The sequence below is a fragment of the Lissotriton helveticus genome, chromosome 8 (genome assembly GCF_964261635.1).
Source record: "Lissotriton helveticus chromosome 8, aLisHel1.1, whole genome shotgun sequence".
NCBI lineage: Eukaryota > Metazoa > Chordata > Amphibia > Caudata > Salamandridae > Lissotriton > Lissotriton helveticus.
The window spans coordinates 1,673,392,934-1,673,415,348 of record NC_136069.1 but is presented as its reverse complement, the minus strand read 5'-3'; the positions used below and the strand labels follow the sequence as shown (position 1 = coordinate 1,673,415,348).

The following is a 22,415-nucleotide window of genomic DNA, read 5'->3' as shown; positions in this document are numbered from 1 at the left end:
AATAGCCTATTTTTGCTATTGTTTGTGCTTTAAACCTCTTTCCAGTTAATGGTAGAAATGGTTATGAAAGCAATAATGGATCCTGGAAAGCTATACATTTTAGAAAAAAAACAAAATTCTGAATTCAGCAAGGGGTCATTTGTGTAGATCCTTTAAGGTTTCTTTATAGAAACCAATCGTTGAATATAGGAACAATTGAAAACTAGTTGAAAAAAACAGCCATTTGTGTCAACGTTTTCACCTTTAACTTCTTCTAATTATGACAGCTGTTTGAAAGCTGTATAGAGTTACATCCGCTGGACCTTTCTGTTTGTGGGGATATATAGAACTTGTAGGTTCACCAAGAACCTGACAAACCCAGAGCCAAAAACTGAGCAGTGTCTTGCAATGGTTTTTTATTTTGTACCCGGTATATAGCAATTCATTTGGGAAAATATACACATGGAAAATACAGGATGGGGTGACTTGACTGGCTCTCACCAGCTTCTATTACCCAAAATCCCTCACAAACCTAATCATTTGTAAAAAACAAAAACACATTTTCCTCACATATCTGTGGTGGAAAGTTCTGGAATCTGCATGGATCCACAAAATTCCCCCCACCCTGCGTTCCCCAAAGTCTTGCGTGCAAAGTGGTACCTCAATTGTGTGGTTAGGACAAGTGCTCGCGACAGGAAACGGCCCAAAACGCAACTTGGACGCACCACATTTTCACAGTGAAAACTGACCCTTTTTTTGCAAATTGCCTAGCTCTAGGTTTTGAACCCTAACTCTGCCAGCACCTAGGGAAACCTAGCAAGCCTATACATTTTTAAAAACTAGACACCCAGGGGTATCCAGGATGGGGTGAATTGACTGGCTCTCACTAGGTTCTGTTACCCAGAATCCCTTGTAAACCTAAACATTTGTCAAAAAAAACATATTTTCCTCACATTTCTGTGTTGGGAAGTTCTGGAATCTGTGTAGATCCATAAAATTCCACCCACTCGGCATTCCCCAATGTCTTCCCTGCAAAGTGGTACCTCACTTGTTTGGTTAGGACTAGTGCTCGCGACAGGAAACGGCCCAAAACGCAACGTGGACGCACCACATTTTCACAGTGAAAACTGACCCTTTTTTTGCAAATTGCCTAGCTCTAGGTTTTGAACCCTAACTCTGCCAGCAGCTACGGAAACCTAGCAAGCCTATACATTTTTAAAAACTAGACACCAGGGGAATCCATAATGGGGTGACTTGACTGGCTTTCATCAGGTTCTGTTACCCAGAATCTCTTGTAATCCCAAGAATGTGTCCCAAAAACAAATTTTCCTCACATTTCTGTGTTGGAAAGTTCTGGAATCTGCGTGGATCTACAAAATTCCACCCACCCCGCATTCCCCAAAGTCTTCAGGGAACAATGGTACCTCACTTGTGTGGGTAGGCTTAGTGCCCATGACCGGAAACGGCCCAAAACGCAATATAGACACACCACATTTTCACAGTGAAAAATTACCCTTTTTTTGCAAAGTCCCTAGCTTTAGATTTTGGACCCTAGCTCTGCTGGCCCCTAGGGAAACCTAGCAAACCTATTAAGGGTAGGTCGCTATACAGTTTAGCGACTTGCCAGGATTTTTCCATCCTCGGAAAAAAAAACTTTGGAAAAGGAAATTTGTTGTTTTAATATTGTGATCCATTCCTTTTCCAGTAAATGGGTACCTCCCTTCATACTTTCTAACCTAGCAAACCTATACATTTTTTAAAACTAGACACCCAGGCAAATCTACGATGAGGTGACTTGACTGGCTTTCACCAGGTTCTGTTACCCAGAATCCCTTGCAAACCTCAAAATTTGTCAAAAAACTCAGAAGTTCTGGAATCTGCGTAGTTCTATAAAATTCCACCCACTCGGCGTTCCCCAATGTCTTCCGAGAAAAATGGTACCTAACCTTGTGGGTAGGCCTAGTGCCCGTGACAGGAAACGGCCCCAAACGCCACATGGACACAACACATTTTCACAGTGAAAACTGACCCCTTTTTCAAAGTGCCTTGCTGTTGATTTTGAACCCTAGCTCTGCCGGCACTTAGGGAAACCTAGCACACCTATACATTTTTTCAAACTAGACACCCAGGGGAATCCAGGATGGGGTGACTTGTCTGGCCCTCGCCAGGTTCCGTTACCCAGAATCCCTTGCAAACCTCAAAATTTGTAAAAGAAAACACATTTTCCTCACATTTCTGTGGTGGAAAGTTCTGGAATGTGTGTGGATCCACAAAATTCCACCAAGCCCCTATTTCCCAAAGTCTTCCGAGAAAAATGGTACCTCACTTGTGTGGGTGGGTCAAGTACCTGTGACAGGCAAGGGCCAAAAACGTATTGAGGCGACTTCAAAATTACCTATCACAAAACAACCTGGTTTTGCAAGGGGGGGTCTTATGAGTTTTTGGCCCTGGGCTCAGCAGTTATCTAGGGAAACCTACCAAACTCACACATTTCTGAAAACTAGACATCCTGGGCAGTCCAGCAAGGTATGGCTTGCGTGGGTCCCCCAACATTTCCCTACTGAGAATCCCCTGCAAACCTCAAATTTAGCTGAAAAAATCTATTTTTTCTCATATTTCTGTGTGGGAAAGTTGTAGGATCAAAGGGGTGACACAAATTTCCTATGACCCAGCGTTCCCCCAGGTCTCCCGATAAAAATGGTACCTCACTTGTGTGGGTAGGCATAGTGGCTGCAACAGGAAATGGCCCAAATTGTACTGTTGAGACCTATAACAAAACAACCTTGTTTTGGGGGGGCACCTGGGGATTTGGCCCCAGGCTCGCTGCCATCTAGGGAAACCTACCAAACCCACACATATCTGAAAACTAGATACCCTGGGGAGAAAGACTGACATTTCTCTGGGGGTGGAGGGGGCAGGGGGGCATTGCCATGCCCTTTTTAGGCAGCCCCCACCCCAACGTCAATAAAAAAACTAAAACGTCACTGGTTCCTAGTGGGCTTTCTGCCCCCCTGGGGGGGCAGATTGGGGGCTACTGCCTCATTCTGCCCCTGAGGGGGGGCAGATAGACTTACAATTCTCTGGGGGGGATGGGGGCATGGCCATGCCCTTTTTGGGCAGCCTCCACACCAACGTCAATAAAAAAAGAATCCCTGGTTTCTAGTGGGTTCCACCCCCCGGGGGGCATATTGGGGGCTACTGAGACTGACATTTCTTGGGGGGGGGGCATTGCCATGCCCATTTTGGGCAGCCCCCACCCCAAAGTCAATAAATCCCTAGTTTCAAGTGGGATTTCCACCCCCGGGGGGCAGATTGGGGTCTACTGCCCCCATCTGTCCCCTCAGGTGGGGCAGAATGTCTGATGCGACCAAACAAATACAGGCGGAGCAAAGGTCCTTGGCCAGGGGGCTGTTACTCCCCTCCCATGCGCCAGTGGGTGGATCCCTGCTTGGGGATCGCCCTCCTGGGGCTATCCCTTAGCAGGGACCCCTAGGAAAGGTATATTTCGAAAGGGGAGATTCTCCCCTTTCCAAAGATACCTCTCCCATCTTTTTCAGTGCTTGGGGGGCTGAGATAGCCCCACAAGCACCGAAACTGAGAAACTGAAACTACGTTTCAGTTTCAATTTCATTGCAATGATGATAGCGCGCCATGCGCGTGATCGGCATTGCAATGAAATTCCAAAATATGCCTGGGGATGTGCTCATGACGGAATGGCTCAGTCATGAGCACACTAGAAATTGTGCTCATGACAGAACCATTCCGTCATGAGCACAGAAGGGGTTAATTGAGTGGGGGTCATTTTGGCCATAACGCTGTGGGGCTCTTACCTGCTGGACGTCTTGCTGCTCCTGGGGCCCTGACGCTGTAGGTCTCGCCGCTGCCGCGTTCCTACATCTCGCGGCTGGTGGCGGCTGGAGACTACAGCTCCCAGAGGGCCGTGCGAGTACTTCCACCCACTTCCTGCCGCTGCGCGCCCGGAGGCGCTATTTCAACTGGAGGCTCCCTCCGTGTCGCGGAACGCGCGCGGGCGTCGCCGGGCTGAGCCCGGGCAGAGGGCGGGCCGTCTGTGGCCGTCCGGGGACGATCGAGGACGGGCCGGGCCATCCCCCTTGGTCTGACCACCGAGAAACCGTAGGTTTTCACCATATATGAACCTTTGTTCTTTTTAATTGTTTTGGATCATTTGAGGCACCTGATTAAACCCATCATGTCTGTCCAAACTACTTTACCTGATAACTATATGCTGAAAGTAGTTTCCAGAATTAATTGTGACAGAAGAAAATCATTGGGGAAATGTAGTATCGCAGACCCTTCAACGATTTCATCTACAGCTGTAAATCCTGCAGGAACTGACATTGTCAACGAGACTGCTGCAGATCATGATAATATGGATGTTGATCTAACCGGGACATTGGATAATTCTATCAGGGTGGCAGATGATTTAAGTGAAAACCTCGAGGGTACACCACAGCCATCTGTTAGGGCTACTAAATTCATGCGAGCCTGTAAGAAAACGGCACCTAAACGAGGTAATCACTCTAGTAGAAAGAACAGGAAGGATGCCATGCATAAGGAGAGTGCTGAAGATATAGGGTCATCAACAAATGTCAATTGTGTCTCTATTTTGCCTGACCAAATTGACTTATTACTGAGTAGTATTTATGACAAATTCAATAGGGTGGTAGACCCCCTGTTAATTAAAATTGATGAGCTACAGGCAGAAGTAGTGGGATTAAGGGCTGCGGTGGAGCAGCATGCCGGCAGCTTGGAAAAATCTATTTCTTGTCTCAAGATGCCGGCATGTGCTACCGCTGTATCTACTACTAACAGGGCGGCGACACCACAACCTCGATCTACTAATAGTGCCCCTTCCTCTAACTCTAGGAAACAACAGCCCATTGAGCCACCACTACCTTGCCATACGATTGCCCAGAAGGCAGGCCGACCTATACAGCAATTAAGTGCAGGGTCGACAGGTTCGACAGGCTCAAGTTCAATGTCGGGTACTATACAGAATGATGGTAGACCTACACCGGCCCCAGACTGTGTAAAGACAGCCCCTGTATCAACTGGGTTACCTTTGCCTACTGTAACAAGGGGAACGAATGGGGTACCTATGCGGATATGTAGGCGCCCTGTTGACCTTCCACCTGAATGTGTACCTTATGTAGTGGTATTGACCAATGTCCCGATTCTAAATCAGGTCCCTATCACCCAGGAGTCAGAGGAATCTTTGTTGAACAAAACAATTTCTTGGTTAAACCGCAATTGTGGTTTTCCAGTTGGCTACTCTGACCAGATTGTCTCGATCAGAAGAGTCAACTGGATTGGTAACACCAGAAAAACATGTGGGGGGGACTGCGTGATTATTAACTTTAAACATCCGCAACACGTTGCGACTGTTCTCCTTAGAGCAGCTTCACTCACGCAGTCAGAGACAGATGTAGTTGCTAGACCCCTGGGCTACTTTTATAACCATCTTAGTAGGCCTCCCTCTGTTAATAGTGGGGAGGGGGTAATAAGTAACTTCACCTGTCCTCCCTTTGTAAATAGAACTGTGTTGCCAAATTCCCGCCCTGGTTTTCATGATGGTACATTTACCCCGCCGATGCATGCGATTAGTTCTGTGATAAGTGGTAATAATGTGGGGAACAAATTTGTAGCTTATACTCCCAACCCTTTTACCAACTACGGCTCCATCCCCCCGCTTGTTAATGGGATGGTATACCAAGTCCCTATCCAGAACAGATATCAGTCGTTGAGCTTTCTGGATCAGAATGATTGACATGAGACTGCCCCCTCCGGGGGTGATGTTACCGGTAACAAATGCGGAAATGTAGTTAACCCTGTGAATGAGTCAGTTGATAAAGTGATTGTAGATTGTAAGCTAGTAGGGGAAGATGTCTCAGATATAATGCATAACATAGAGCTTTTTAACTTAGAGGATAACATGACCATACCCAGTGATGAACCGCTTATTAATAGCGACGAGAGTGATAGAATAACTTGCCACATTGCTAGTTGGAATATCGCTGGCTTAGTGGCCAAGGAGGATATGTTGGGATGGAAAGATTTTGTGAATTTATTTGATATCATTTGCCTCCAGGAAACCTGGTGTAAAAACTATAGGGGCATTGAAGGCTTTGCATCCTACGAACTTCCGGCCTTGGCCTCAACCCATGGCAGAGCTAAAGGTGGGTTGTTGATGCTGATTTCAGTAAAATTGCCAGTCCTGGTGAAAAAATATGTTAAAGTGGGAGTTCATTCACAAATCTTATGGTTAGCGCAAGAAGCGGGTAGAAATATACTTTTGATTAATTTCTACAACAATATATTTGATGGCACTAGACATGTTGCTATTAACGAGTTGGATAGGGCATTGACTAATTGTGTCAATAGTTTTAATGGTGTTTTTGAATTTATTTTTGTGTGGGATTTTAATGTATCAGTATGCCCATTATCAACTCAGAAGTTATGTGGAGTGTATAATCGTTTGGGGGACGCAGAAGTACACTTTCCCCATCACTCCTATGGAGAAACCCTGAATAACTTCTTGATAGACCATGATATGGAAATCATGGATAATGCTAAAAACGATGAGGGCGAGATTATACCAACTTTTATAGGAAGAGGCGCTAATACTATTATTGATTTTATATGCATGTCCTCAACCCTTATTCCGTTATGTTCTGCGATTAAGGTGGTTGATGTTATGCTAAGCGATCATTATTGTTTAACTACTGATGTAACAATATGGGACTGTGCCCCCAGGCGTGAACAAAGTAGTGTAGTTAATATTGAACCTCATAGGCGGAATGGTTATAGGCTGAGGTGGAAGGGTGACAAAGCCGATATAACATCTGCGGCTATCATCACAAGTAGTCTAATAGATATTGTGGCAATCCTAGAAAAGGATGACACCTCGGCCGACAGTATTGAACACTTCGATAGCATTAATTCAACCATCAATAAGAAGTTTATTAAAAAGGGTGGGCATAACGGAAAATGTAAAAGGGGGTGGTTCGATCGTGCGTGCACTATCGCTCGAAGGAATCTCAAACATGCTTTGGCAGTTAAACCAAGAGATAGGAGTTTGGTGATTAATCTTAGGCAGGATTATAATTTGATCCTCAAACGTAGAAAAACTGAATTACAGCAGGAAGCATGGGACAATTTAAACCAGGCTGCAGAATTGAAGAATTGTCCTCTGTTTTGGTCTACGGTGAATAGCCCATTCCTAAAGGATGAAAAGGTTCCAGAACTCACATCTAATGTGAGTATGAAATCTTGGATCCAACATTTTTCTAACATTTTTAATACAGATAATAGACCTGCCCCCAATGAAGAAGGCTGGCCGATTATGGCCTTAAATATTACTATCGATGAGGTTATGGCCAGTATTAGAGCCAGCAAAGGAGGAAAGGCCCAGGGACCTGATGGAGTACCCATAGACGTGTATAAGACTGAACCGGAGATTTGGGGCCCATTGTTGGCGAAAATCTTCAACGCAGCTATTTGTTGTAAATTGCCGTCTACCTGGGAGGAATCAATAATTGTTCCTATTTATAAAAAAGGCGACCGGGCAGAAGCCAAGAATTATCGACCAATATCTTTATTGGATTCTTCTGTCAAAATTATGAGTCGGGTCCTTTTAGTAAGATTAGAGGAGTGGGCAGACACAAACGAGATTTTAACTAATTGTCAGTACGGGTTCAGAAAAGGGCGTGGCACCATTGAGCAGTGTCTGAATTTAGAGCTTTTGGTAGGGAAATACACCCAGGCCAAACAAGGGTCGCTTTACTTATGTTTTGCTGACCTAAGCAGCGCTTTCGATATGGTGGACCACGCTATACTATGGGCCAAACTGTTAGAAATGGGGGCCCCTAAAGGTATTATTTATTTCCTAGCCCGCTTATATGAAAAGCTTAGTACCAGCGTCCGATTTGGACCTAACGGGGAGTGTACATCTAAGTTTAGGATCGGGAGGGGAATTAGACAGGGGTGTGTTCTAGCACCCCTGCTCTTCACCCTCTTTATTAATGAGATGGATTCTGTCCTGCAGACAGTCGCGGCGGACACACCTAGAGTTAACAATCTTAACATACCCGTGTTACTCTATGCGGATGACGCCGTGCTACTGTCCAGGACCCCCCTAGGCCTTCAACGTTTGATGGACTGCTTTGTGCAGTTCATCAAAGATAGGAAACTGGTAATTAATAAAACCAAAACATATGTAATGGAATGCGGGCTCGGCCGAGCTAAAAGAAAAAATAAATCCCATTATTTTATTGACGGTGAACCGGTCCAAAAAGTAGAAAATTTCTGTTACCTGGGAATTAACTTTTCGAATAATGGCCGATGGGATATTGAACATAAATCTGTTAAAACTAAGATGATCAGGAGCGCTAATGGGGTTTTTGTATTTGCCAAGAAGTTGGGGAGTAGACGCATCAAAGACATGTTAAAAATTTATCAATCTAGATGTCTTTCTGTAGCCCTATATGGGGCAGGCGTATGGGGTGTGTCACCAGCGGGGAGCCTTCAGGTAGAGGAGAATAACTTCCTGAAAAGACTCCTGTGTTTACCCAAATCTACCTCCAACACCTTGGTTCATAAGGAAACAGGGTCTCAACCTTTAAATGACAAGATCTTGCTGAGACCATTATTACTGTGGCGCTCTATCTGGTTGAGCGAGGGCACCTCTCTGAATAGAGTTATTATTGAAGACTGCCTTGCTTTGGACCAGCATCTCAAAATCCCGTGGATTAGATATATCGTCGAATGCTTCCTAAAGATCTATGGTCTTAATGTAATCATCGATCCATACAGTGCCTCCGATGTCTCTAAATTACATATGAAATCAATTTTCTTGAATTATTGTAATGAAAGGCATTGTTTTGAGGATTCTAAATTATCCACATGTGTACTGTATAATGGTTTGAATGACTTTAGTGGATTTCATCCGTACTTGTCACAGGTAACTAGAGTTTCGCATCAGTTTGTACTAACCAGAATGAGGATGGGAACAGTACATTATCTTGTTGCGTGCCCAGATATTAAATTGCGTCCTACAGGGCCCTGTGCTTGTGATAATAAAACGGAACAGAGCACTAAGCACTTTCTTCTATCATGCACATTGAACAGTGAATTAAGGAAATTTTATTTGAAGCCAATACTGAAAAAATTTGGAGTGAGAACAATCATGGACTCTATGAAACTGCTTTTTAATTTGCACAATGAGGACATTTGCTTTTTTACTGCTACTTTTTTACTCAAATCAATTAGCGCAAGGAAAAGTATGTGTTTTTAAGTCTTTTTTAAATATTTATTCCATCCCCCTCTGGATAACATATGTAATTTGTGGTTTGTTTTTTGTTTTTCGTTTTAAGTAATGCTTGTATCTGTAATAGTATGTGCTTTTATGGACATGTTTTTTAACGTTCCGAATAAAGCTTTATGAAATGAGTGGGGGTCACTCCAGAAGATTCTGGTAGGTGTGAAGCGGACCCAGACTCAGCCTCCTCGGTTAAACATGTGGGAGCTTGTCCTAGATCTGAGGCGTCGTTTCCACTCCTCATCCTAAGGCTTGGAAGTGAAGTCGTACCGAGCTTCAACTTCCTAGACTTCTAGACCTTCTTATGCAACGTACCCAATGAGAACTTTGAGCATAATCATGGATGCTGGGACTGGCTCTGTGAACAGGCCTGGGACCTTACATGCAGCCAGGACTTATAGCGGTATGGAGTCGATTGGCATCAGGTGACCAAAAGCTCCAAGGAATGCTCTCGAACTGCCTTTGGATTTGTAGTGTAGTTCCTACTTCCTATATCCCTGATAGGCTCTGCGCATTGGAATAATATACACTATAGATTTTACATAGGACTGAGGTCAGTATGTCTCTATCGAGTACATAGAACTTAATTACTTGTGTGTGCCAGCTAACTCAGAGGTCACTAGAAGCTTCTCGAATAAACAAGAAGGGATTAGTTTCTGACAACCGCATAAACATGACAACTTTGTTTCCCTTAGAATTTGAACAGTCTCAGAATTGTGTAAACAATAGATAACAGGTTTACTCAGTCAATCATGCATGCTTCGTTTCTACAGAGTTTATTCAGAAATATATAGACGGGCGTTTCAATAAAAAGGGTTTATTGAACAGTCTTATTTCTCATGAAAGATATGAACTTCTACAATCGTTAGACAGAATGCGAAGTATAACACGTATAGCGTTAGCAATAAGATAAAATAATACTGCAATTGCATGGTTTGTAGCTATGACATATATTCATAAAAATACATACATACATAACACAGGGTAAAATGTGAATACTCATGTGATGCTTCTAGCTAGTTCTACCCAGTGTACCTAACCTATTTGTAGTACGAGGTAAGAAGTAGGTGTTATTTTCTAAAGTAAAGCTAGCTATAGTCCCTCTAGGTTCTAGTCTACTCCATACCTTAGAACAAGAGAGGTTGGAATCTCTTTCCGGGTCTCGACCTCTAATACCCAGCAAGGGGAGTCAGAAACACTGGAGCTGGATTCTCTGCGAGGAGGATGAAAGAGTCTGGAAAGTGCGTCAGGCAGGGACTTGACTTCCTTCTGAACTTGCTGTGGGGAGCCCTGTCGTGCAAGTAGGCAGCCGAACCGTGGTTTTCCATGGCAAGTGAAGGTATATTTATACCTTGAAGGTGTTTAGGAATGCAAGTATTAACGTAAAAGTCGAGCAGAAGAACATCAGGAATGAACCCCTAAGGAATCGATGTTCATGCACAATAAATGAGTTCTTAGAGAAATCAATAATCCAAGCAAGGGGAAGTCCTTAAGGCTGAAGAGTCTGGTTTTCCAAGAACTTGTGACGTTGATGGACGGATGTAGGTGGCACTGGCCATGCCTGTATTTGGTTAGCATGGAAAATGCCTGAATAAGGGTAGGATTTCTATGCCTATATAAGGGCAATGCGAATTGTGGCAGTAAGGGCATAAATCGGGAAACCTATATACGGTATCTAAAATCTAAATCGACACACAACAGATTCATGGCACGGCAGTCAGGACAGACTTTGGAGTAATGGCCTTGCTTCAGGCATCAGAGGCAAACCATGTAAGGGTCTGTCAAATTCATCTGTCTGTGAAATATCGAGTTTTTAATATCGATTTGCATTAATATCGATTTAAAAATATAGAATGGACACAATATTAAATGGACAGAATATAGACTACAGAAATATCGAATAGAATAGCAGTAATATCGAATCTGAAATATAGAATAGAAAAAATATCGAATGGACAGAATATAGACAACAAAAATATAGAATGGACAGAATGTAGACAACAAAAATATCGAATTTGAGGTAAGTAAGTTAATATCAATTTTTTAATAAAATCCAATTTTTTCAAGGTATTTTATATGTTAGTATATGTGTGAAAAGGGTATATTTATTTTATAATTTATTTTAAATAATTAATGTTATGGTATTTAATTTTGCGTAATATAATTCTGTAGCGGGTTGTGGGTTTATAGGGGAATAGGGTGGGAAGTAATGTAATTATAATTAATTAAATATGTTAATTTATTTATTGGTATTTATTTTGAATTAATTGTTAATTAATTGTTAATTGGTTATTAATTAAAATATAATTGGTAATTAATTTTAATTAATTATTTAATTGATAATTATGTTAATTGTATTAATTTATTTATTTTCTGTAGTGGGTTGTGGGTTTATAGGGGAATAGGGTGGGAAGTAATTTAATTATAAATAATTAAATTTTTTAATTTATTTATTGCCATTTATTTTGAATGAATTGTTATTTAAATTTTGCATAGGTAATTAATTAAAACGTAATTGGTAATCAATTTTAATTAATTGATTAATTGATAATTATGTTAATTGTATTAATTTATTTTCTGTTGCTGTTTGTGTGTTTATAGCGGTATAGGGTGGGTAGTAATTTAATTGTAATTAATTAAATATTTTAATTTATTTATTGGTTTTTTGTTGTAATTTTTAATTATTTTTTACTTGTTCATTCATTAATTGTTAATTGGTAAATAATTTGTATTAATAGGTAATAATTAATTTGTATTTTGTATTGATTAATTATTATATTATATAAAATTGTTCATAACTTTTAACTAATTTGTAATTGTATTAATATTTAATTTATTTTTATTCATATATGAAGTATTTACTTTCCCTACTGTTGCACTCCCTGGAGTGGGAATAGTAATTTTTACCCCTATGCTATCCAACGCTTTCCCTACTGTTACACTCTCTGGAGTGGGAATAGTAATTTTTACCCTCCCTCTATCCAATGCTTTCCCTACTGTTGCACTCTCTGGAGTGGGAATAGTAATTTTTACCCATACGCTATCCAACGCTTTCCCTACCTTTGCACTCACTGGAGTGGGAATAGTAATTTTTACCTCTAAGCTATCCAACGCTTTCCCTACTGTTGCACTCTCTGGAGTGGGAATAGTGATTTTTACCCTCCCGCTATCCAATGCTTTCTCTACTATTGCACTCACTGTAGTGGAATTAGTACATTTTATGCCAACGCTATCCAATGCTTTCCCTACTGTTGCACTCTCTGTAGTGGGAACAGTAATTTTTACCCCTATGCTATCCAACGCTTTCCCTACTGTTGCACTCTCTGTAGTGGGAATAGGAATTTTTTGCCTCCCGCTATCCAATGCTTTACCTACTGTTGCACTCACTGGAGTGGGAATAGTAAATTTTATGCCTACGCTATCCAACGCTTTCCCTACTGTTGCACTCTCTGGAGTGGGAATAGTAATTTTTACCCCTATGCTCTCCAGCGCTTTCTATACTGTTGCACTCACTGGAGTGGTAATAGTAAATTTAACCCTCCCGCTATCCTACGGTAAAAATATTGTATTAATATTATGTTTAGATATATATATGTATTAAAAAATTTAATTGTTTTATTTTAAGTTACATTAATTATTTATTAATTTTAAGGTTATTTAAGTTTTTAAGTATGTTTAAGTTAATTATATTTATTATTTTATTAATTTTCAATTACTTTTAAGACATTTAAAAAATTCGATATTTTGACTAACTATATTTTTTACAACGATATTTTTGATTCAATATTTTTGTACTTACCTGTTTGGAGATAGGGATTCGATATTGTTGCATTCTATATTTTTTACTCGATATTTTGGTAAGTCTATATTTGTGTCATTGATATTCTTTCAGTAATTCCTGTGAAAGGAACCATCGTTTTTTAGGGGACATCCCTAGCACACTGGGAGCAAAAAGCTCAGACAGAATCAACATAACTTTAAAAATATTGTCCAAAAAAAGGCCTGAGGTAGTGCTCCCTGGATCTGTGTTGATGGCTTGGGAAGAAACGAACTAATGTCAGCACCCTGGGGTGACGCCTGTATAAGTGCCACGCCTGTATAAGTGCCACGCTCATCACATCCAGCACAGAGCCAATCATCGACAAAAACCAGTGTACAAAGCTACTGCTCAAGACTTTCTAGATCCAGTCTGATGCCTGGGAGTATTCTAAGGTGAGGAATTTGCAGCTAGAAGTTTGTATTAGATAAATCGCTTACATTTATTTGGCATTCCTGGGGCCTTGCATTGAGAACAGCTTGCTTATTTGTCACTTCTGGGCTTCAGCTCCAACAACCAGATTCAAGGTATATCCTCATACGGGCCATGAAACAGTCAGTCTTCTACTGCTGAATAATTTTCTGATCTGGTATTAGCATTAACCACTTAGTGGATAACAGCTATGATTAATGGGGAGCATCTGGTAACAAAGTTCCAAGAGATCTAACAAACCTGGAACAGCATCACTGACGAGGGACTGGAACACCACTATCAACACCCACTTACCTGAACACAAAAAACTCTCCTAGACATCAAGAATCTCAACTTTTGGATCATCTCCTGTGCAGACTCACTGCCCCCATCTAACACAACAATACAATAAGGTCTAGACCCTAGGCCATTTGGTACACACAGGAACTCAGACTGATGGAGCCCCACTGTAAACAATTGGAGTGCAAATGGAGAATGAGCCAGGACAATGCAGACAGGAGCATATTAAAATCTTCCCTGAGATACTGCTACCAAATGATCTGGACCATCAAATGCACTGGTCTGGCGGACAGCATCAATACCAGCACCAACACAAGCAACTAACTATTTGCCATTGTGAAGGATTTCACCTCACCAGCAGCGGCCTTCAACTTGATAACCCTCTCTCAGGACGTTTGCAACAATCTCTCTAAATTCTTCAGCTACATAATCACTGCCATTTACATCAACATCGAGCCACAACGTACCCGACAGATCTTAATAAAATAGCTCCCAATCTTATTAAAAAAAAAATGCGATCCAGTTGAAACTACTAAGTCCATCCACTCAGGGGCTACATCAAACCCCTTCACCCACCACACCTATTACAGAGGACTGCTACCTATCAGCTCCATGCTAACACCCATTCTGAATGCCTCCACCTCTTCTGAGACCTTCCCAGATGCTTGGAAACATGCAACTGTCGTTCGAGGATTCTTCAATGCTCACCAACTATAGACTAATCACAATGGTACTATTCCCGTACTACGTTTTGGAGAAAAGTGTTAACAAACATTTAACCAAATACCTCAAAGACCCCTAAAATCTCAACACCACTCAGTATGGTTTAGACCCAACAACAGTCTGGAAACTGCCCTAATTGCAGCCATGGCTGACATCCGCATGGCTCTGAACGGAAGAGGCACAGCAGCCCTCACTCTCTTGAACATCTTTGCAGCTTTTGGCTTAGTCTCCCATTCCATACTCATCCAATGCCTACACCACATGCTTGGTGTCCCACAGGGATCTGCCCTATCACCAATTCTTTTCAACCTCCTAATGGAGCCTTTGGCGAACACACTGAAATCAGCGAACATTCTGTATCACCTGTACGCTGATGATACCCAGCTGTATCTAAAAATCACCTCGCCAGATGACTTCATTGGCCTCAACATTACTCTAGTCCTACCAAGACTAGACTACGGTAGCACCACCCTCTGTGGTCTCCCTAAATACATTCTGGCTCCGCTGAGAGCAGCATTGAATGCTGCTACTAGACTGGTATCAATAATCAAAAGAAATAGTCACATCTCTCCAACCTTGAAAGCCCTGAATTGGCTGCCCTACGAGGCAAGAATACACCTTAAAGTGGCCTGCATGACACACAAAGCAATTCTCAACAATACACCCAGTTACTTGGCTCTAAAGTTGGAAAGGTCTGGAGGCTGTAGACGACTTCGAAGTGCGAGCACCTTTCTTCTGAAACGTCAATCCTTCCATAAGAAGAGAACTGGTTGTAGAGCTTGCTCAGGTATTGCACCAAAGATTTGGAACTCCTTACCTCCAATAGTGCATGGAATCACCTCCCTTACTGCATTCAAAAAAGAAGTAATAATACTACTAATGAGCAAATTCATGCCCTAAGTTTTAAATTCTATGATATCACCGATCATCTTTATGATCCGAATACCATTGCCTATCTCAGGTGGAATGGATGAGTGTTTTTTATGTAAGATTAATATCACAGCCCTTACTGTTCAATAACTGTTTGTATGGTAAAGTTTAGCTGGTGGTGGGTCCCTCTCGGTGTTATCTATACACATTATATCCATTGTGATTTTATCGTGGTTATAAGGTGTATGTTTGCTCGCACAATCACCTACTGTGCACTAACTGTCTATTGTACTACGTCCTGCTGTTTCATGGTCCTCTCTGTTTGTTATTCTTATATTCTATATTTCTTTTGTACGAACTTTGACACTTTTGAATGTATGTATAACACCTCATCCATTTATGTTCTTATACTGTAAAGCACTCTGATACCCTTGTGGCTCATGTTCACGCTATATAAACCTTTATAAATAAATAAATACACAACATGCACTTCGGGGTCTACAGCTTCCCGACTGGAAGTACTCATACAGCCTGGCATCGTACACCTCGGGCGCCCCTCTGATCATCTGCTGAGTTCTCTAAGAAGCTTTCCATAGCCCGACTCTCTACAATACATACATGATCCCTCTAGTCAGATTAATCTGCTCTCACATCAACGTCCTCTTCCACGCCAATGACATACAACGCATCCTCTTCCTCACGGACAAGTTGCCCAGTACTCGGATAAAGTTTGATGCCTGAATGGCTGAAATTGCCCACTGAAGGTAAACCAACTGTCTGAAGCTGAACACTAACAAGACCGAAATCATGATCTATGGGAAGAGCATTTCACCAAGGGGCTTTACCTGGTGACCAACAGAGCCAGACACCCTCCCCCACCACCCACACTAAGAACCTTTTGTTTGTCCCCAACAGCAAACTCAACATGACCGCCCAAGTCAACACCTCATGCTTCCATACCCTGACGATTCTGAGGAAGATTTTCAAATGGCTTCCAATCAGCAACCAAAACCCAGTCATGAACACTCTCATCACAAGCAAACCGGACTACAGCAACACCCTCTATGCCGAGATCAACACATCACTCAGAAGAAGGCTGCAGACCATTCAGAACTTGATAGCCAGAATCACTCTTAAGGTCCCGTGCTGCACTCACATCACACCACACCTGAAGAAGCTTCACTGACTCCCCATACGCAAAAGGCACTGTTCAAACTCCTCACCCACATTTTCATGGCACTACACAACACTGGCACAGCATACCTCAAGAATTGCATCTGCATTCACAAACCGCCCTGACACCTCAGTTTGTCCAGACTCCTACTTGCACACATCCCTCATATACAGAAAACCAGATCTGGCCATCTAGCCTTCTCCTACATAGCTCCTAAAGTGTGGAAGAACCTGCCACTACACATAAGAGTCTCATCATCACTTCTTGAATTCCTCAAGAAGCGGAGTTTTGAGAAGTCTCACTAGACTCTAGGTTTGGCTAGACTTTGACCCAAGAGGGATACCCTTCCATGTGATAATGCTCTCTACAAAGCCGCAAAACATAACATAACCAATGCATGCATTTTTATATACTATCAATGAACTATATATGATCATTACACAGCCAATCAACTACAATTCAGAAGCAATATTTTGCCATATATGCATTACTGTAACTTTACTGTAAGGTGAACTGTTTACCAGGTACTCAATCATTATATTGATTATAATTGATGAACTAAGAACAGTTTCAGTATCTGGATATCAATTTCTACATTATCGGAATGTCACTCTATGAACCAAATTCCATAGGAATTCCATAAGTTCTATCTGACCCTATGTTCTAGGTCAGGACTTGCTTCTTGCAGTCTGTTTAACTGCAAGGCCCCTTTTTCGCTATTTCCCAGGGCGGTTAGTTGTTCCAGCACTAACCTCATCTTCTGCTCATCCTTGCTTAAAGCTGTTCTCGCAAACATGCAAAGCTACTGCCTATCCTTTACTTCTAACCACATCCTTTATCTTTGCATGAACCACTGCTCTAATGCTCGGTCTCACACCGCAAAAAGTAGTTCTATGAGCAACAGAGTAGTTTTCCTATGTGAGGCCATGAAACAAGCTGTATTGTGATTTTCCACTTCCGGTGCACTAAATAATAATGTCCCAGATGGATGAAAACAAGGCAGTCATACCAAACCAGCTCTATTCCAATTCACAGAGTCTCATGAGATTCACAAAAGCAAGATCTTACCGATTCCAGGAGAGCCAGCTCTTCTGGGGATTCAAAGTGCACGCTCACTGTGCTTGTCTCAACCCACGCGTTATCCGTGTTTCTGGGGTCATCCAGGTAACCTTTGTACACCTGCAAGGGTCAAATCAACAAATGGTCTGGTGTTACATTGGCAATAACAGACCTAAGGACTGGTCCCTCTGGGCCTCCATCTTATCTCCCCTCCAGAATGTCTCTTCCCACTCAGTGATGTCCTCTTCTTTCTAGTATCAGCGCAGGCTTTGCTGCATCCAGTCTACTTAGATCACCTTCTGTGCTCTCACTGCTGGAACCTGCCTGCTTAGATCACCTTCTGTGCTCTCACTGCTGGAACCTGCCTGCTTAGATCACCTTCTGTGCTCTCACTGCTGGAACCTGCCTGCTTAGATCACCTTCTGTGTTCTCATCGCTGCATCCTGCCTGCTTATATCACCCAGCGCTCCATCATGCCTGCTTATATCACCTTCAGCGCTCTCACTGCTGCATCCAGGCTACTTAAATCGCCTTGTGTGCTCTCACTGCTGTGTCCAATCTGCTTACATCACCTTATGTGCTCTCATTGCTGCATCCTGCCTGCTTGTATTACCTTCTGTGCTTTCATTGCTGCACCCTGTCTGCTTATATCACTTTCTGTGCTCTCATTGTTGCATCCTGCCTGCAATATCACTTTCTGTGCTTTCACCGCTCCTTCCTGCTTACTTATATCACCTTCTGTGCTCACACTGCTGCATCCAGGCTACTTATATCCCCCTCCGTGCTCTCATTGCGGCATCCAGTCTACGTATATCACCTACTGTGCTCTCATTGCTGCATCCCTTCTGCTTATATCACTTTCTGTGCTCTCATCGCTGCATCCTGCCTGCTTTATATCACCCACCGCTCCATCATGCCTGCTTATATCACCTTCTGTACCCTTCCTGCTGCATCCTGCCTGGTTATATCACCTTCTGTGCTCTCAGTGCTGCATCCTGCCTGCTTATATCACCTTCTGTGCTTACACCGCTGCTTCCAGGCTACTTATATCCCCTTCTGTGCTCTCATTGCTTCATCCAGTCTACGTATATCACCTACTGTGCTCTCATTGCTGCATCCTGCCTGCTTATATCACTTTCTGTGCTCTCATCGCTGCATCCTGCCTGCTTTAAATCACCCACCGCTCCATCATGCCTGCTTATATCACCTTGTGTACCCTCCCTGCTGGATCCTGCCTGGTTATATCACCTTCTGTGCTCTCACTGCTGCATCCTGCCTGCTTATATCACCTTCTGTGCTCTCATCCTGCCTGCTTACATCACCTTCACTGCTCTCACTGCTGCATACAGGTTACTTAAATCACCTTCTGTGCTCTCACTGCTGCATCCTGCCTGCTTATATCACCTTCTGTGCTCTGACTGTTGCATCCTGCCTGCTTGTATCACCTTCTGTGCTCTCATCGCTGCACCCTGCCTGCTTGCATCAAAAAGTTCAGAGCAGGAGGCAGGTCTTTTACGCTTAATGCCGCCAAGCTCTGGAACTCCCTCCCGCAGTCACTAAGAGCCAACCGGATCCTTTCGTCCTTCCGTAAAGAGTTAAAAACCTTCCTCTTTAAAAACTAACCACCCCTACTTCCCTCAGAGTACTGTGCCCTCTACTCAGCGCTTGGACGCCCTTGGGCAGCAGCCGCGCTATATAAATCCCCTTTTCATTTCATTTCATTTCATTCATTAGTATCACCTTCTGTGCTCTCATCGCTGCACCTTGCCTGCTTTTCTCACTGCTGCATCCTGCCTGCTAATATCACCTTCTGTACACTCACCGCTCCATCCTTCCTGCTTATATCACCATCTGTGCTCTCATCACTGCATTCCGCCAACATATATCACCTTCTGTGCTCTCATTGCTGCATCCTTCCTGCTAATATCACCTCCTGCGCTCTCATTGCTGTGTCCTGCCTGCTTATATCACCTCCTGTGCTCTCATTGCTGTATCCTGCCTGCTTATATCACCTTCTGTGCTCTCATTGCTGCACCCCGCCTGCTTATATCACCATCTGTGCTCTCATCACTGCATTCCGCCAACATATATCACCTTCAGTGCTCTCATTGCTGCATCCTTCCTGCTAATATCACCTCCTGCGCTCTCATTGCTGTGTCCTGCCTGCTTATATCACCTCCTGCGCTCTCATTGCTGTATCCTGCCTGCTTATATCACCTTCTGTGCTCTCATTGCTGCATCCTTCCTGCTAATATCACCTCCTGTGCTCTCATTGCTGTATCCTGCCTGCTTATATCACCTTCTGTGCTCTCATTGCTGCACCCCGCCTGCTTATATCACCCTCTGTACTCTCACTGCTGCGTCCAGTCTGCTTATATCACCTTCTGTGCTCTCACAGCTGCATCCTGCCTGCTTTCATCTAATAATTTGCCCTAATCTCAGCATTCTTGCTGCTTCTATATTATACTACACTCTCCCCCTTGCATACAGTATGCTTCTATCTTATTTTGTGGCCTGAGTAGTGAACCGCGCCTGCTCAACGTGTGACATGTGTCCTCATAGTGCAGCATGTCTGTGTCCAACACCTCTTGGGCTCTTGTTCCTATCATCTAGCGTGCTCATGATTCTGTCTCCTTATTTCATCTCTCATTCCTGAGTGTGCCATATTGCCAATGCTCTTCAGTATACGTCCTTCTTGTTTACATTATCAGCTTAGCTCTTGTTTCTACACACTGCCTACTTCTATCACTTGCTCTTTGCAGTTTGTACATCTGACATCTTCTGCTGTTTCCTCAGTGTGCTGTCATCCTTTCCTGTTATGGACAGTTATTATTCAGTAAGTCTTTCGAGCATACACATAGTCAGCTCACGGTTACAAAGAATCCAATTAGTTAAAATATTTAGATGTGCAACAAACCATTAGTTTTCAAAAAAGGCACGTATTTATTAATCAGAAAATTGGCAAATAGTAAACATATTGCTTGGTTATCATTTAGAAGAGAAAAGAAGGTTGCTCCAAAGGAATGTGCAAGGCAAGTGCTCTGGTGTGAAGTGAGTAAGAAATGGAGAGGGGGCAGCGGGGAATCCCAAAGTGGAATCAAAAAGCAAATTTAATAATTGTATAAGTACGATTGATAACAAATACTCAATCTCCTGGCCAGTGATGGTTAATTATGCAATTAATTTGTACAACATGTTTCACAAACACTAGAGTAATATATCATCTTATGCAAGGTAGGGGAAAAAGGACATGTGGTCCAGGACTGTTTGGGGTGGGTGTCGACGTTTCGACCTGACTTGTGGGCAAGGCGTGTAATTGGAACCTCAGGCTGCGGGTCTTTCTCAGGACAGAGGGGAAACAAAAAGCAACCTGAAGGCATAAAAAGGAAGGCCAGTAGGTGCTGCACAATGTAAAAGTGAAATTGCCTGTCTTACCAACCTGAACACAGTGTTGGTAGATATAGCTCCCGGTGTGGCCACCTAAATTTGGGCTAGAGAAGATGGAAGTGCACATCAAAAGGATGTTCTAATTATATACAAGTACTAATCAATACTAAGGAATTAAAAGAGTGGGCTCACCCTCCTCGATGTTGCGGTATGGTACCAGTTAGGCTCCACAAGAGTCCATAATGTACGGGGGAGAACGCATCCTTAACTAAAATTAACCATAATAGTTTTAGTGGTCTATATATAAGGCCGCAACTGTAGTTGTGCTGGGCATCAATAAGGGAATGTGTTTTCACTTACCCTCATATATGTTGCATACCAAATTAAATCAATATATGATGCAGAATTCCATTGCACCTGAAAATAGAAAATGAAAGGGAAGGGGGGGTGGGTTGAGTATAAGGCTAAAAGGCAACCCATCCCCTAATAGCATCCCTCTAGGGCCCTTGTTTTACCTTTTCGACATGTCCATCGGTCCTCACTCCAATGTGGTACTGTCAGAATGAGCTGAGCACGCAGGAGGGCTTATAGCGGCTCGGTGACACGATGACGTACAATTGAGCGTACCCGTGGCATCTGACTCCCGTTGGTGAAACGACTCACGGTGGTGGGTCGATCAAGCTATTGTGATGGAAGTATTTATGGCAATAGATAGGTCCAGGACCACTGTTTTCTGTACCATTTGATACCCAGGTCCAAGGACTTTTTGGCTGGGTTACCCCTTTTACCATAAGGTCATCCTTTCCTGTGCATGTGACAGCTGATGCATTTGCTGTTTCACTGATCTCTGATTTTCTACTCATCTGCCCAGTAGGTCCGCTATTTGGAATAGTCATATGTTATTATCTTCATCATCAAACGTGGGGCGTCTACCCACTGGTCAATGGTGTCTGTATCAGCAGGACCTTGTGCTGTTGCCGACCACAGACTCGATTCTGTCCTTCTGTTGCTGAGCAAAGCTTGAGCAGGGTAAGGTAGGACAAAAGGTTTCCTGTCGCATGGAGGTGTGACTACCTCCACAGACAGGACTTAGTTTATTGGGCGGGGGTGCACCACACTGCTTTGAAGGGCACATTTGGTGCCCTCCTGCATTCTCCAGTTTGAGGTAGTTCAGGGAGCCCTTGACGCCCACTCTGTCTGGAAACTGGACAAAGGACATGGGAGTGTCCTCCCCTATATCCAACTCCTCCTCTGGGAGGGATCCCTGTGTTGTTCCAACCCTTCCCTTAGGGTAATTAAGGGCTTACCTGTGGGTGGGTCCTCAAATTCATCATGGGACAAGACTCAACCTACATCAT

The 22,415-nt window shown here is 43.0% G+C and overlaps 1 protein-coding gene across 3 annotated transcripts in view; it reads right to left on the bottom strand.

Moving 5' to 3' along the window:
• LOC144773616 (transient receptor potential cation channel subfamily M member 2-like) overlaps window positions 1-22,415 on the bottom strand; it is a 4,189,411-nt gene that overhangs the window by 53,555 nt on the left and 4,113,441 nt on the right. For all 3 annotated transcript variants that reach the window (XM_078658759.1, XM_078658761.1, XM_078658760.1), the window contains one exon: window positions 17,680-17,790. In XM_078658759.1, coding sequence (XP_078514885.1) covers window positions 17,680-17,790 — 111 coding nt within the window. The remainder of the gene's footprint in view (window positions 1-17,679; window positions 17,791-22,415) is intronic.